Below are 15,366 nucleotides of genomic sequence, written 5' to 3'. Positions count from 1 at the left end.
CTGCCCCTCTCGGAGAGCCCGGCAAGCTACCGAGAGTATTCGATATGCCAGACACAGTAACAACAAGGTCTCCAATGGAGATGTTACTGGGCCCGCTCGAGCAAATCGACGATCAACGGGAGGGCCTTTACCTTTTATTTCAATGTTAGGCATAATGGAAATAATTAAATTCTTTTCATCTCCTTCCCTTTCCTAGTTGAGTTTATTTAACTGAATTTTCCAATTTCCTTTTAAAATCTTTTCCTGCCTGTTTAGATCTATCTTGTGTGATGCCAACATTCTCTGTGTCACTGGCTTTTCCTCTGTTCATTTTAACTATTATTATACTCCCCACACTCTGTGATGTCCAAATTTCTTATTTTACTAACACCTGGAATGATACTTTCCTGATAGAGGAAAATATGAGTCCAACCTTGCTTTGACACACTTTCTATAAAAGTACATTCTGGACTTGGTGAATCCTTGACCCAGTATTCTTTTGAGAAGGGAATTATTTGTTATTCTTTATTTCTATAGTGTGCTTCTGAGAAGCACTTGGGGAACTGGGAGCCATTTCTGGGGAGACTTGTTCAATGGGGCCCTCTGCATTGTTGGGACTAGTGATGGCATGCTGCACTGGGGCTGTACTATGCAAAGCATGTGCCAAACCCTTTGAACTATCTACCCAGTCCCTTGGGAGAAATTTCAAGAAGCAGAGTTTGAATGTAAAATTAAACTTTCTGGATAACTAATTTATGAAATATGCCTGTCAACTTTTCTAATTTGAATATGCATTTATGTACCTTTTAGGTTAGAAGAGAGATTGCTTATAGAGATATTAGAACCCTAAGCTATCTCTGGTGTCACCAGAATTTCTAAGAATAATATTAAAGGTCTGAATGTAGATAGAGAAAGGGCAATCTATAAACATACACCTACTGCCATCAGCTTCAAGCATGGTAGAATTCAGTTAAAGAAGGGAAAAATAATTCAGATTTCCACAGGACCTATTAGCAGCCGTTTTGGTCAGGTACAATTTAGAGAAGATCTCTTTTAAGCAGTAGTCAGTGATAAATATACGATAAATTAAAAAGTTACAAATAAAGGTCATGGTTTAGTAAAGAACTGAAGGCATGGGACAAAGCATTTCATAATTCAAATTTCTACATTAGTTTGCCAAATTTGTATTTTTATTTTGGGGAAATATATCACCAGCATTAAGCAGGCATGAATGAAGTTAATTAATTCCAATAAGAAGTAAACATGTCCTATATAGAAGACAGAATGGGGAAAGGGAATAGAAGAGAAAAGAAAGAGCTTAGGTATTCATTTACACTATTCACTAATACTTCTGTTTCTTCTCCTACTGGACCCATGAAGGATTACAGTTCTCGACTTTCTAGAAATTGGGAAAGTATTTGCCCTGAAAAACATGAGGCAGAAACATATCATTTCTCAGCAGCTAACTATAAGGGATAACGTGATTCCTCTGGGATTTCTCTTAGCTGTGGCAAACAGTACTCCCAGAACAGGGAGACATTCTCTAGCAGAGAATAAATCAGCACAGTCTATACAAAGTCAACAAAGACATTTTTTTGCCAGCAAGAAATAAATCTTCGAAACTTTAAGTGACAGACAATGGTGCCAAGGGTCTCAATGGTCAAAACACATCCCTTGCATGCATGAGACCAGGGCAGAGTCCCTGGCAGACCAGAATGTGTTTGGTTAAAGCTGGACCCCTGGAGCCAATTAATTTGAGGGCAGGGCCAAGCTAAGATAACTGAGAGTTCTTCACTCTCAGTTTTTATAAAAACACTTTCTATGTTTTTCTCAATGACACCTACACAAAGTGAATTCAGCTTTTGTTGCTGTTGTTACTATTGTTTTGGAGGTAGAGTGAAGTCCTAAGCAGTGCCCAAGGGGTCTGGGTGCTACAAGCAGTGACACTCAGCATTTTGACTGGAACCATCAAAGTTTGAGTGCTGCCAGGAGGCTCTGGTCTATGAGGTTCTGTTCTGGCCACCAGAGCTACCCCGGAGGTGTTGTATGAGCTCATGTGGTGCCAGGGATCAAACTTTGGTCCTCGAGTGCCACAGATGACTTGCATGCACCCGTGAACCCAGGTCCAGAAAACCATGTTGATGTCTTTGATGAATGAGATCTCACAGTCTAATACTAAGATTCTCAAATAGATACATTTTAAAGGTTAATATTTTCTTTGAGGCTTTGCCTCAAAGACTATTTCTAGGCTTTCTCTAGAGTATTATTTACAGAGTATTTTTTCACTTTAAGAAACTAAAGATATATAACACAATAGATTCTCAAAAGAAATAAAAACCCTCTTTGGTCCTTTAAAGGCATAGTAAAGCTCTGGATTTATAAATAAATCCCTTATTCTTGTTCTTCTTTTATAGCCCCTCATACCTACAATTTGTGGTTGGTATAATAAATAATACTTCTGAATAAGAAGGGATCAAAAAGAATAAGACTAATGCTTAGCTCTTATTGCAAAGGGAATTTTTTTTTCCTTGGGACATCTTTATTTTTTAATGCTCAGAGGCGCCACGGATGGAACTTAGACCTCAGTTTAGGGAATATTTTATGAAACAAAGTATATATGAAACCTCTACCTTAAAGAGAAAAGATGACCTTAATAAAGGATATATACATTTCCAAATTCAGATTTGGAGAGATTATGACAGAGGTATAAATCAATATTAAAGTCTTCTTTACCACTCACTTATTCAGTTATTTAAACTAAAATAACCAGAACAATAAATACACATGCTTTCAGTACAATAGAGGACTTTTGCTAAATTTTTCTATATTTGCTTTCTACTACATTGCACTCTATAAATGTCTAAATTTAAGAACTTAAAAATTGTTTTTAGATATTCCGAATGTCACCCCCTTAAACACAATTCCTTGTACTTACATTGAAAACTAGATCTTGATTTGGAGATACCCAGGGATCCTGTAGACTCTAAGGGTACTAGGGGAAAAAAACCAACCCTTAATAACCCTCTTTCCTTGTTACTAAAAAAGACTCAGGCAAGGCATTTCATAGACCCGCAGGGAGCAGCTAGCTGCCTGTTAGCTCAAATAACTAGGTTCCTCTGGCTTTCATCTTCTTTGCTAACATTTTACAAATATGTTTGTTGTAATAAAATTGATCGCCAGCATACTTGGCAATTCTAATTGCATTACATGTTTCTTCTTTTTTAAATTCCATTAGCCAAGATGAGCACGATGCAATCTGTGTTGAATGCAATGCAATCTGCAGAAGCCCTTCAGTGGGAGCTCAGAGCTGGAGCTGAAGGAGACTTTACTACGGTCAAGGTCCCTTATTTTGTGGATCTAATTAGCACTGTGAGCAGCATTCTAGCTTCGAAAGCACAGCTCATGCCCTGCCCTGACTTCTAAAATTTGAAGCACTTTTAAATACTCTTATATTTGCAAAATGTGTTGATCTGCAGACAAAATAAGAGATCCGTTTTCCCTCAGGTCATTCAATTAGCCCATCATTCTTTTCACTGATACTTACTATGTGTGTCCTAGGAAGAAAAATTAAAGGACTAGTTCTGGAACCTATGATAATTTGCCAACAAGCAGAATTGATTTCAGACAGCCACATCTCTTAAAATCCTTTAAAATTCTTTACTAACTCCTTCAGAAGCAAAATTCAAGCGCCTTAGAATGTTCAACTAATTGTTATGATAATACTGGTGGGTGGGGAAGAAGCATATTGGAGATCGGGAGGGGAACAGAGGGTAAAGCCAACAATCTTATGCTTAGGGTTTGGGAAACTGAAGTCTTGATCACTTATACGAGAAAAAAAAAACCAACTCTGACCCTACTTTGATCCCAGTCACACCTACTCCTGTGCCTTGTAGGAGGTCAGATAATTGTGACTTGGAAAAACATCTGGCTCCTAGGTGTGATTTTTTAAGTTGTGGAGTTGAAGGAGATGGAAGTAAAGAATAGAGGAAGACCTAACGGCTAGGAAGTAAGTGTATTTCTTTCTTTTCTTTTCATTAGCTAGTACTCAGTCAGAAAAGAAACAGGTTGTTCTCGGGGTTGCTGGTGCAGTCTTAGCTGGAATGCATGCTAATTGGTATGTTTCTTTCTTTCTGCCCAGGACAGCTTTCCTGCCCGCTTTGGAGGAGTCCATTTTGTCAACCAGCCTTGGTACATTCATGCCCTGTACACGCTCATCAAGCCATTCCTTAAAGACAAAACCAGGAAGCGGGTAATGAGAACTAACACCCAAGGGGGGAGATAGGGAGGGGCAATTATAAGTCCTTCTCTCCATCTCTCTTCTTCTTGCCTTATTTTTCACTGAAATTTTTCTATTTTTTTCTGCAGTCCCTAAGCATGTGAGCCACAGCTGGAGTTTGTAAATAGCCTGGATCTAATCAATAATTTAGTGAATGGGGTTAGTTTTTGAGTTTCAATGACAAACCAAAGGAAACCTTGAAGACTTGCAAATGCCAGATGCTCACTTTACCTTGTATGAGGTAGGGGGTTGGGCAGCTTCTTATATGCAGGATAGTTTTAAAGCTACTATTTTTTCCCTGCCAATGTAGTAGGGTGATGAAGAAGGTTTATAATATGTTCCCCCATGACTCTTGGGTAGCAGCTTCATCACTTCTGAGGTTCAGAAAGCACTCTTCAAATGAGGATGTTCTTTGAAGGAAGACTTAAAAAATCTGCATTGCATTTGCAATGATATTTGGAAAGCCCAATATCTATCCACCAGATCTATGCTTTGTTATGGCGTTTGGATTAGCTGGGATACTGACCATTCTTTAGCCTCTCTGAATCTGCTTCTTAATTAATAATATGGAGAGACTAACACCCACAGAATGGTGATGTTGGGGTCATTTCATGACAGCACAAGAAAGCAGCATGCTAACAACCCTGTAGTCAAGGCTCAGTGACTTTTATTTCTCTCTGCTATTTAGTTCCTTTTCTCTTAAATCTTTCAGTTTTAGCTACTTTGTAGGTCAGAAGCATCACCTCTTAGCGTGCAAGGATCATCTTAGAACATTTTGAATATACTTCAATGCTCAGGGGACCTCAAGCTGGAAAAAATTCTCAAAATAGTCAAGGGCAATAATGATGTGAGGAATCCCTATATATATTCCTCCGTGTCCCTAACTATCAAAACTGCCTTGGTAATTATGAGGCACTACATAGTTTTATGGAAGGGATAATGTCTCTGTCTTCAGAAAGTGTGAACTAGGAGCTGGTTCTTCCAAGCTTCAGCAGGCAGGCTCATTCTGAGACATGTTGCAGTCAACCAAAGCTTAGGACAATGTTAAGGACAGAAAAATGACGTAGACTAGAGGATGCTGTAGCTTCCCACTCAGACTTCATCCACTCAGAATGGAGTTCATGGGCATTCTTTACACGAAGCAATCAGCATTTGCTTCATGGGAAGGAAATTCTGGAACTCTGGATGCAAAACAGAAACTATAGCCTCCTTCCTACCCTACCCACAGGACTCCAGGATAGAGGGTCAGTGTTTCCGTTCTTCAGCAACTAGAGGTATTGGAAATCTTGACTCTAAATACCAGGGCAGGTATTTAGCTTGAGCTATTTTATGTTTCAAATGCTACCATTCATTTCTGCAAAAGCTAGAATATATGAATTTGTTTAAAAGAAACAATTCTTATTAAAATTCTGTCACATCCAATCTGGTATCAAAAAATGTTTATAGCTTTTTGAAGTGCTACAGTTTACTTCTGAAAATGTTAGATTCTTGTTCCCTTTATTTTTAAATGATGCCCTTATTTCATAAGTAAAATTAGCAGAACACAAGATAAAATGAGTTAATCTCATAATTATGTAGTATAATCTAGTCTATAGTCTATAACAATACTTTCAAACACCAGTCCACAGGTGTAAAAAGTGAAATAATTGGTCTATATCATATGGTAACATGGATGGAGCATGTTATTTATTATACTTCTACTATATTTTTATTAGTAATATATTATTGTTATTATCCTGGTAACAGTAATGCTGTGTGTGTACACATGTATGTATAATCAATTTTCCTATTCTTGGTGTATCCAGCTACAGCATCTGGGTATAATTTATGTGTATTGTACCTGAAACATATGGGGAGTATGGGAATAATAATTTATACAATACACTTTAAATAAACTTTCTGGTGTTAATTCATTCATTAGTCAGGAGGACAATGATAATTATATACTTGTGACTTATACAGTTCATGCATTTACCTGGGAATAATTGCAATTTGGGAGATAATTTCTGCCTTCTTTTAACCAATTTTCATCCTGATTAGTATATATTTGGAGGTACAATCTCATATAGGTATTAATCCTTGATCCATATATCAATAAAAATAAAAATCCATGAAAAATGTATTCCACAATAAATTGTCGAGCCTTGTTTTTCAATTCCATTAAGTACTAATAAAATTGAAACCTGGGAGATAGAAACATATGCAGAGAGTTAAGAAATTTCTTTCCCTAAGTATTGTATCCCTGCAGGGAAGTAAGACATAAGTGAATACATGAGTGAAAACAGACATAAGCAGGTAATGAAGAGGCTGGCAGTAGGGACGGGACAAGGAGGGGGATGAGAGAGCTATAGAGGACAAGGGGAATTATAAAAGAGAGAATAGCAGCTGATGGTTCATGGGATGCATGAAGTGGGGCATGGTAGTCTGAGGGTCTATATCATACTCTTCTTCTCATCAGGGTTAATTAGGAGATAACTGTAAGTGTAAATTTGGTCCATATTAAAAAAAACACCCAATTTGTTTATTAAGGACTATTCAGTCCCCTTTGCCGAGCAGTTAATCAACATTGCATGTAAGTAAAACTATGCACACAAAATTAAATGCTTCTTTAAACACCATGATCACTAGCAGTGTATCCAATTTGTCATTACTGAATTGCGTATTCAACAAAATACTTGGTCTTATGTTTTGTATTTTTTTATTCCTACTTTTTTTCTTTCCAGATCTTCCTGCATGGAAACAATTTAAACAGTCTTCACCAATTAATACATCCTGAATTTTTGCCCTCTGAGTTTGGAGGAACTCTTCCTCCTTATGACATGGGGACTTGGGCCCGGACATTACTTGGTCCTGACTACAGTGATGAAAATGACTATACTCATACTTCCTATAATGCAATGCATGTGAAACACACATCCTCAAATTTGGAAAGAGAATGCTCACCAAAACCAATGAAAAGGTAAGACCTGGGTTAGCTGTCTCCCAGTCAGAGGTCAACAGCTATTTTTGATTTGGGTCATTTGTAGGTTAAGTAATCAAAGACCCTTATTGAGCACAGAACAATACAAATTGCAATATATCTTGAGCTGATTTTACTAAAATTGAAAGTAAGTGGGGCCTGGCTGGCCTGGAAATGTAGTTTTCCCCTTTGTATGAAAGAAGCAGTTAAAGGTTAAGACCTCACTCATGTCGTGATTCAGTCTTGGTCTCTAGGGTGCCTGTTAATACAGACAGAATGAAATGTGGACCTTTGAGACTTACTAGGTGGAAAAGTCACCTGCTAGAAAATGTTTCTAACATCTATGCATCTGTAACCATTTATTGAGCATTTACTTTGCTACAGGTACTGATTAGGTAATAGGAGTTCAAATGGGGAAAAGTTATCAAAAGAACAGATATGGGTCTGTGGAGAATCTGCCAAGTCAGACTTCTGGTAATATATTCTTAAAGTGGGTGACATTTGAGCTGATCTCTGGAGAATAAAAATCAACATCCCAGATTTTAAATAAGAGAAAAGTCATTCTAAGCAGAGGGAAGAGGCAAGCAGGTAGCCTTTAGAAACGGGATACTTTTATCAGATGAGGAGGGACACTTCCACAGTTTTCCCTGCATTATAGGCATATATATAACCCTAGTGAACATATCTAAGCATGTGTCAATTTCATTTTACAGGTGTGAATGTTAGGTTGCAGGAATAATGCATTGCACACTAGGGATATTAAACAGCAATTTGTTTTCTCATAGTTCTGGAGGCTAGAAGTCCGAGCTATTGGTAGAGAGGATATCTTGTGAGGCCTCTCTCCTTAGCTTGTGGATGGCTATTTTTTTCCTATATCTTCAATGGTATTCTCTCAGTGTCAGGCTGTTTGTGTCCTAATATCTTTTTCTTATGAGGACTCTCGTCATACTGTTTGGCCTACTCTATTGTCATCATTCTATCTTAATTATCTCTTTAAATATCTGATCTCCAAATATAGTTATTATTTGAAGAACTGGGGGTTTGAGTCTCAATACATGAATTCTGAGATCTTATCATCCATTTCCTACAATATTTTTCCATAGTACCTTTCTATATCAGTAAACATTGAGACACATGGCGTGTTTAATGTTGCATAGTATTTGAGCATATGGATATTGTCAGTTTACATTTCTTTATTCACAGACATTAAGTTTATTTTATTTTTTCTGTGTTCCTAACCAGGCTCAATGAATAGTATCCTTGAGCCTTTTTCATTCTCAAAGGGAATTGCTTCAGATAGTCTTACAGCCAGGTAGCTGCTGGGCCACAGAGTGTGTTAATGAAATTTTAATATCTACTTCCTAGGGGTCTCTAAAAATAACTTTGTTAATTGATACTCCCACTAGCAATGTGTGGAGGTCTCCTTTCCCATACCCTCAAAAAGTGCTGGGTATGATCAGATTTGAATCGGAATGCATCCTTGAACCTTTCCTTGGGGATTTCAGGCAGATTGAGGATAAGCAGTGGTGAGAATGGTACCAGCAGGAAAGAGGGATCACCCTGCAATTAGACTACAGGGGCCTCTCTGAAGGAGGTCTGTAGTGACTGAGAAAATTACAAGGACGGAACATCCAACATTCATCTCCTTTCACCCTGCAGGATCCATTAAGGTGTAGAAAACTTGTAAACAGAATTGAAGGAGAATTTCAGAACCATCTCTTTCAGCTTCCCACCTGGTATTGATAACCAGATCTTCCACACACTGTCTGTCAGACCCCAAGCATGTTCCTTGCTGCATGGCTCTAGGAAGAGCCTTTGAGTGCAGGAAGACAACCACAGTCTGTCCTCTGAAACAGGCTGGAACTTCCAGTAAGGAGGCTTGGTCCATTGAAGCTTCATTTGGAATTCAGTATGCTGTTCTTGGCTGTCCTCAGGATCCAGTCACTTTTTATATTGTGTTTCTGAATCCAAATGACCTCTTGGTTCCAAGTAGCTCAGAACAATGAGTTCTGGCACATCTGTAAAGTGAAATCCAAGATGCACAAAATTCCCAGTGAATGGGTGGGTCTAACAAGCACTTCCATCCCCCCAATATTTTTGGCTCAACCTTTAAGCAGAAAGTTATTTTCTAATTGCTAGGTGCTCACATGTACATTAATATTGGAACAACACAGAGATTAGCACAGCCCTAGGTCAAGAGTGACCCACAAATCCTTGAAACATTTTATAATTTTAAAGAAAAAAATTTTTGATAAAAAATCCTATACATAGGGGGCTGGAGTGATAGCACAGCGGGTAGGGCATTTTCCTTGCACGCAGTCAACATGACCAACACAGGTTCGATTCCCAGCACCCCATATGGTCCCGGGAGCACCGCCAGGAGCAATTCCTGAGTGCATGAGCCAGGAGTAACCCCTGAGCATTGCCGGGTGTGACCCGAAAAGCAAAAAAAAAAAAAAAATCCTATACAGAGATGGACTGGAGTGAACAGCGAGTAGGGCATTTGCCTTTCATGTGGCTGACCTGGCCGACCCAAGTTCGATTCCTCTGCCCCTCTTGGAGAGCCTGGCAAGCTACCGAGAGTATCTTGCCCTCATGGCAAAGCCTTGCAAGCTACCAGTGATGTATTTGATATGCCAAACACAGTAACTACTCTCACAATGGAGACGTTACTGGGCCCTGCTCGAGTAAATCCATGAGCAATGAGAGGACAGTGCAGTGCTGCAGTGTTACATAGATAACTTAATATTGATCCGTTCTTTTTTCTATTATGATAACTATAGTCATTCAAATTTGTCTCCTCTGCTTGCATGATAGAGCACCCCAAGTTTAATATTTTTAAATTCATATTTCTATTACTTGTTTAAAAAATTTTAATGTCTATTTCCTGGTACAGCGGTAGGGCGTTTGCCTTGCACGCAGCCAACATGGCTGACCCGAGTTCGATTCCTCCGCCCCTCTTGGAGAGCCCGGCAAGCTACCGAGAGTATCTCACTCGCAGGGCAGAGCCTGGCAAGCTAGCCGTGACATATTCGTTATGCCAAACACAGTAACAACAAGTCTCATGATGGAGACGTTACTGGGCCCGCTTGAGCAAATCGATGAACAACGGGAGGACAGTGACCGTGATTTCCTGACTTCCAAATCATTGGTTATCATGATTTTTTTTAGAGCTATGAAGTGCTAAAGCTCCCCATTTCCTTCTAACTTACTATTAGACGGTGTTTTATTTAAGCATAGAAAAGAGTCTAACTTAAATTTGTTCAACAGATAGTGATCAATAAGTTTTGTTATTATTATTATTTGGTTCTGTATAAGGTACAGCTTCAACTGAACTGCTTTAAACAATAAGAAAATTTATTATTTCACATGATACTCAAAGATGGGTTATTGAAGGAATGTTCCCCCAGTTTCTCAGTGGTGGCAACCAGAAACCAGATTCTCCCTGTATGCTGCATGTATAGAGGATGCCCAGTCAGGAATTCTCTCCCGAGTCATAGGATGAGAATAATGTTCCAACCAAAGGACAAAAGAACAGGACTTGGGAGCCACAGTCCTACCTGCAAGTCTGAGAATTCTGCTGCTTGGAGCTCATGTATAGTCTGTTAATCAGAGCAAGATTTTGTAGCATTGCTTGCAGTTATTTAGTCTTGTTTATTCATTATTTTCTGGCTCTAGGTCTTATCTAAAAAGATAGAATTAAAATATACTTGGATTTCTAACCCTTTTGGAGAGGTGATATTAAACTATGCATATGCCACCTATATGCACTTGTAGGTGATATAATAATATAAATTTGAGCTACGAGCTCAATTATATACATACTGCAATGTTCATAAGCAGGTTGGGCACTCCCAGACTCAACCAGCCATGGAAGATATTTTGTTTTGATCAGTGAAACCTTTGGATGCTGAGGTCCTATCTAAAAATTACTTGTGTTAAACCTGGCTAGGAAGTCACTGTTGCCCATAATACCTACATTGTTCAAGTGTCAACTGTAGATGTATGTATTGAAATATATACAGATATTTATACCTAATCACACATAATATAGAATTTTTGAAAGAGTGTTGGCAGCAAACCTCACTTAATTTTATGAAAAGACGATGATTCTGAATAGGGAACTGGATCATTTCCTGGAACTGGAGCTAAGTGCAGCTTGCTTGTCAGAAGTAGGGAGGTTTGCGAGATTGCTGCTTGGAGCCAGCACTCAAAACCCAAAGCATGGCCAGCACTCCTGCAGCCTATGAAAGGTTACATATTGCTCTCAGCTGCATTATTTCATTATTCCAAATTGGTTTCTCCTAATCTCAGGCAGCCCTGACAGCAGCTATTCACAATGGAGTTGATGATCTCAAAGAAATGAAAAACATCCTTTCTGGCATTTCTGGGAAAAATAAAAGGGAGAAAGGACTCTAAAATGCCAGGGTTGGTAATTTTATTTCCCCCCTCCATTTCTGTCTTGGCTTATCATGGCAGAGCAAAGGGTGCATCTGATTTTCGTGCTTGGGGCATCTAGGCATTTAGTGAAGGGGTAGCAGTATGCAATCCTGAACAAAATGGGAATTTTAGGAGGCGAGAGTAGATTCCTGAAGAATGGGTGTGGACAGCTTCAAACTGTGTTCTCTACATACCTGAGGGCTGGCCATCTATGGTAGGGCTGCCAGGGCTAAAAATTTATTTCCACTCTTTTGAATAGGTTCTTCTGGTTTATACCAGTATAACAGCTTCTATTTGGCACAATAAACATCCCCCACACCCCACAAAAATGAATATAAGATATTAAAATTGTATATAGAAAACACTTTATCAATCTCTTTGTTAGAGACCTAGAAAATTTGAGAGCTGAAAGAGATCGTTAGAGGGCATTGAAATACATCAGACTTTCTGCCACCAAGTAACATTTTTTGGTTTGTTTATAGCGTCATATATATTACCTTACATAATATATACATTATATGATATATAGGACTACATGATACCGTTATGTAATCAATGTTCTTTCACAAAATTATCCTAAGGGCTTTACTTTTTTTTCTTTTTGGGTCACACCCAGCAATGCTCAGGGGTCACCCCTGGCTCTGAACTCAGGAATTACACCTGGTGGTGCTTGGGGGATCATATGGGATTCCGGAGATCGAACTCGGGTCCGCCACGTGCAAGGCAAATGCCCTACCTGCTGTGCTATCACTCCAGCCCCCTAAGGGCTTTACTTTTAATTAAAAATTAATATTTACTTTCCATTTGGTTTATGAAATCCTAAACTAACGTAAAACATATTTCCCATTCTTTTGTCCATCCCTGCTTATGTAAGATATCTAGAATAAAACTTAAACCCCCTAACTTTGAATATGGAATCTTGGGGTACAAACAAACAGCATGTTGTTTTGCTTTTAGCAGATATTTCATACATATTTATATTGTATAATTAAAAAATAGAAGTACATGGTGCACTGATATGCTATTATTTAAGATTTTAAAAATTATTTTTCCCTAATTATCATATCAAGGCCCTGAAAACTCCTCCCTGAAAAATGGCAGTGTCACCAAAGCTATTTTTGACCAAAGGATTCTTTCAGAGCAGGGCAGCTATTAACATCTAATAGCTTTGTCTAGTAAACACAGTGTCAGGGTTTGGGATAGAAAGTCAGGATGCTATTAAAGTTCTTGGAAGTCCTGCTTCTCTGAACCTTGCCTGACAGTTTCATCCTTACTCCTTCCTGGTAGTGGCTTCATGCATGGTATGTTCAAATACATCAGCATTTCGATCAGGGACCAACTTGGCATCTCTGCTAACAAGGAAAGGGACTTCTCTTTTTCAGTGCACTATCTGGTATTCCAGTCTCAGTTGGCTCATTAATTTTCCAAATAAAAATATACATGTCAGCATGGAAAAACAAACGCAAACCTTAAGTCAGTGAAGCCCTGACTCCTCTTGGAAACCTGGAAACTACCAAGAGCAGAGAAGCCCATTTTCTTTTCTTTTTGTGTTAATGGAGCTGAATGCACCCTGAGAATTACACTCAGCCTCTGACCAACCACAGCCACCCAGGTCAAAAGTTTGAGTCTGAGGAAAAGCAGAGCCAGCTAGAACAGAGAGGTGTTGTGATGGACAGAACCCAGGATAAAACAATGGCCACATCTAATTTGGACACACCCATTAAAATTAGTGATTGAAGGTTATAGATCCCTATCTTTCGAGGAGTCCAAGGACTGATGTCAGCAAAGCAGCTCTGCAAAAACAAACAAATACAAAGAGGTAGTATTGTACCACTCACGCAGTAGAACACATAACATTTTGGTGGTGAATTCTGCACTAAATTTATTCTTTGAGGCGGGGGTGGGGGGATGGGGCACATAACCAGTGATGCTCAGAATTTACTCCTGGATTTTTGTCAGGGATCGCTCCTGGCAGGAATTGGGGGACTCTATTGGGTGCCTGGGTTCAAATCCAGTGCAAGGCACATGCTCTACTCTTGCTACTTTTTCTTTGATCCTGCACTGACTTTCTAAGTTGGCGTAATGTAGAAGTGTTTTGGCTGCTTTGGGCATGTATATAAAACTATGTGTTCACAAGCCTTTAAAAAACTATATTCTCTTTGCAGACCTGGATTTGATCCTTGAAACTACATATGGTTCCCAAGCCTGACAGAAATGATCCCAGAGTGTAGAACCAGGAATTAACCCTGACATCACTGCATTTGGCCCCCAAATAAGACCAACTCACCCCGTCCCCACCCAAATATATGCTAACATGCTAACAGAATATTGTCAAAACTAAAAACCTTAATTTTTTCACTTTGATAACTGCCAAGTTTGGTTTTTGATGCAGCCTGATCACAGATAAAGTCCAAGATGCAAAACTTCTGATTTTATTTACTCATCAAGCCTTTAGCACATATCAGAAACTCAAATTTTTAGGAGAATATCTAGGTGAATATTTCTAGGAGAATTAGACTATCAGAATCAAGCCCAATCTTCATTTACCCTTGTAAAAAGTAGCTCCAATTTTCAGAGAATTGACTTATCCTATTCTATTTTCTGTACTGGGAACTTGGAGGGGTTAGTGATTGGACAAGATTTGGACTAGTTGTATCTGATGAAATACTTATTGTGTTTCTTCACCTTCATCTAAAGTGTTCTCTAAGGTGTTCTCTAAACACCCTTCCTATATATCACATGGAATAAATGAGAAGATATCATAAATAAATGGTGAACCACCTGATTTGGGAGATACAAAAGAGAACGTGGGAGAATACTTGGACTGAGGTCAAATTTCTGTGGCAGAAGAATATTTCAGGCTATGTTGCTCCAGCTTGGCTCCTGTCTAGGTGATAATTGTGACTTTTACTGTTTTCAGCTGTTGGTAGACTTGCTCTTGACCTTGGTGATCATTTGGGACGTACTCTTCTTTCTATAGGGTCAAAGTACTGCATTTCCTGGGTAACTAGTCATTTCCGGCGGAAAGAATACATCATTATGAAACACAACCTATAGGAATAGAATGAGGGGTGGTGGTATGGGAACAGGGAGACCCTTGTCTCCTAAGTAATTGGGGGAAAACGGGTCCTTTTTATTTTGTGGCTGGGGAACAGATGTTCCATGTGGTGGTTTTGTTCAATGAAATTATATAGTGCATCATTTCTTAATGAGTGACTCAGTCTCTGCTGCCCGCTGAATTGTTTCTTGATAGGTTTCCTGTTAAAACACAATTGAGCTTTTTAGATTTGGGGTGTCACTCCTATCCAGGCAGCAAATGTCTGAGAAATCATCACATCCAGAAGCAAAGACCTCTTGGGTGAGCATTAAATGGTCAGTGTTTTATGTCAGTTATTAGATACTGGAGTGTTTCCTAGATACCGACAGGAACTTTTCTTTTAAACATTTCTTTAAAAATAAAGGGGGAAAAGCTGTATGCAATGTGCATAATTTGTGCATATTGCTGTGTCGGGTACTCTTTCATGTAGCTTTCTTTTCTGGAGATGAAAGGAAGGGACCATAATCTTACAAGAATATTCTTGATATCTATATAGTGTTACATGAAAAAAATCTGTAAAATAATAAAATTATTTAAATGTTTTACAGCTTTACATTTTCCCTCTCTTTTTCAAAAAGAATGATGTGAGAAAGGGCTAGAGCTGGGATTGAGTAG

At 38.7% G+C, this 15,366-nt stretch overlaps 1 protein-coding gene and 1 pseudogene across 1 annotated transcript in view; both read left to right on the top strand.

Moving 5' to 3' along the window:
* CLVS1 (clavesin 1) overlaps window positions 1-15,366 on the top strand; it is a 165,867-nt gene that overhangs the window by 139,292 nt on the left and 11,209 nt on the right. The window contains exons 3-4 of the mRNA XM_056110857.1: window positions 4,118-4,228; window positions 6,979-7,214. Of these exons, the coding sequence (XP_055966832.1) occupies window positions 4,118-4,228; window positions 6,979-7,214 (347 nt within the window). The remainder of the gene's footprint in view (window positions 1-4,117; window positions 4,229-6,978; window positions 7,215-15,366) is intronic.
* On the top strand, window positions 9,352-9,448 carry LOC130023118 (uncharacterized; annotated as a pseudogene).

This window comes from Sorex fumeus, unplaced genomic scaffold (genome assembly GCF_029834395.1).
Source record: "Sorex fumeus unplaced genomic scaffold, SorFum_2.1 ptg000002l, whole genome shotgun sequence".
In the NCBI taxonomy this organism is placed as follows: Eukaryota; Metazoa; Chordata; class Mammalia; order Eulipotyphla; family Soricidae; genus Sorex; species Sorex fumeus.
The sequence above is the reverse complement of the archived record's forward strand: the minus strand, read 5'-3'. Positions and strand labels throughout refer to the sequence as shown.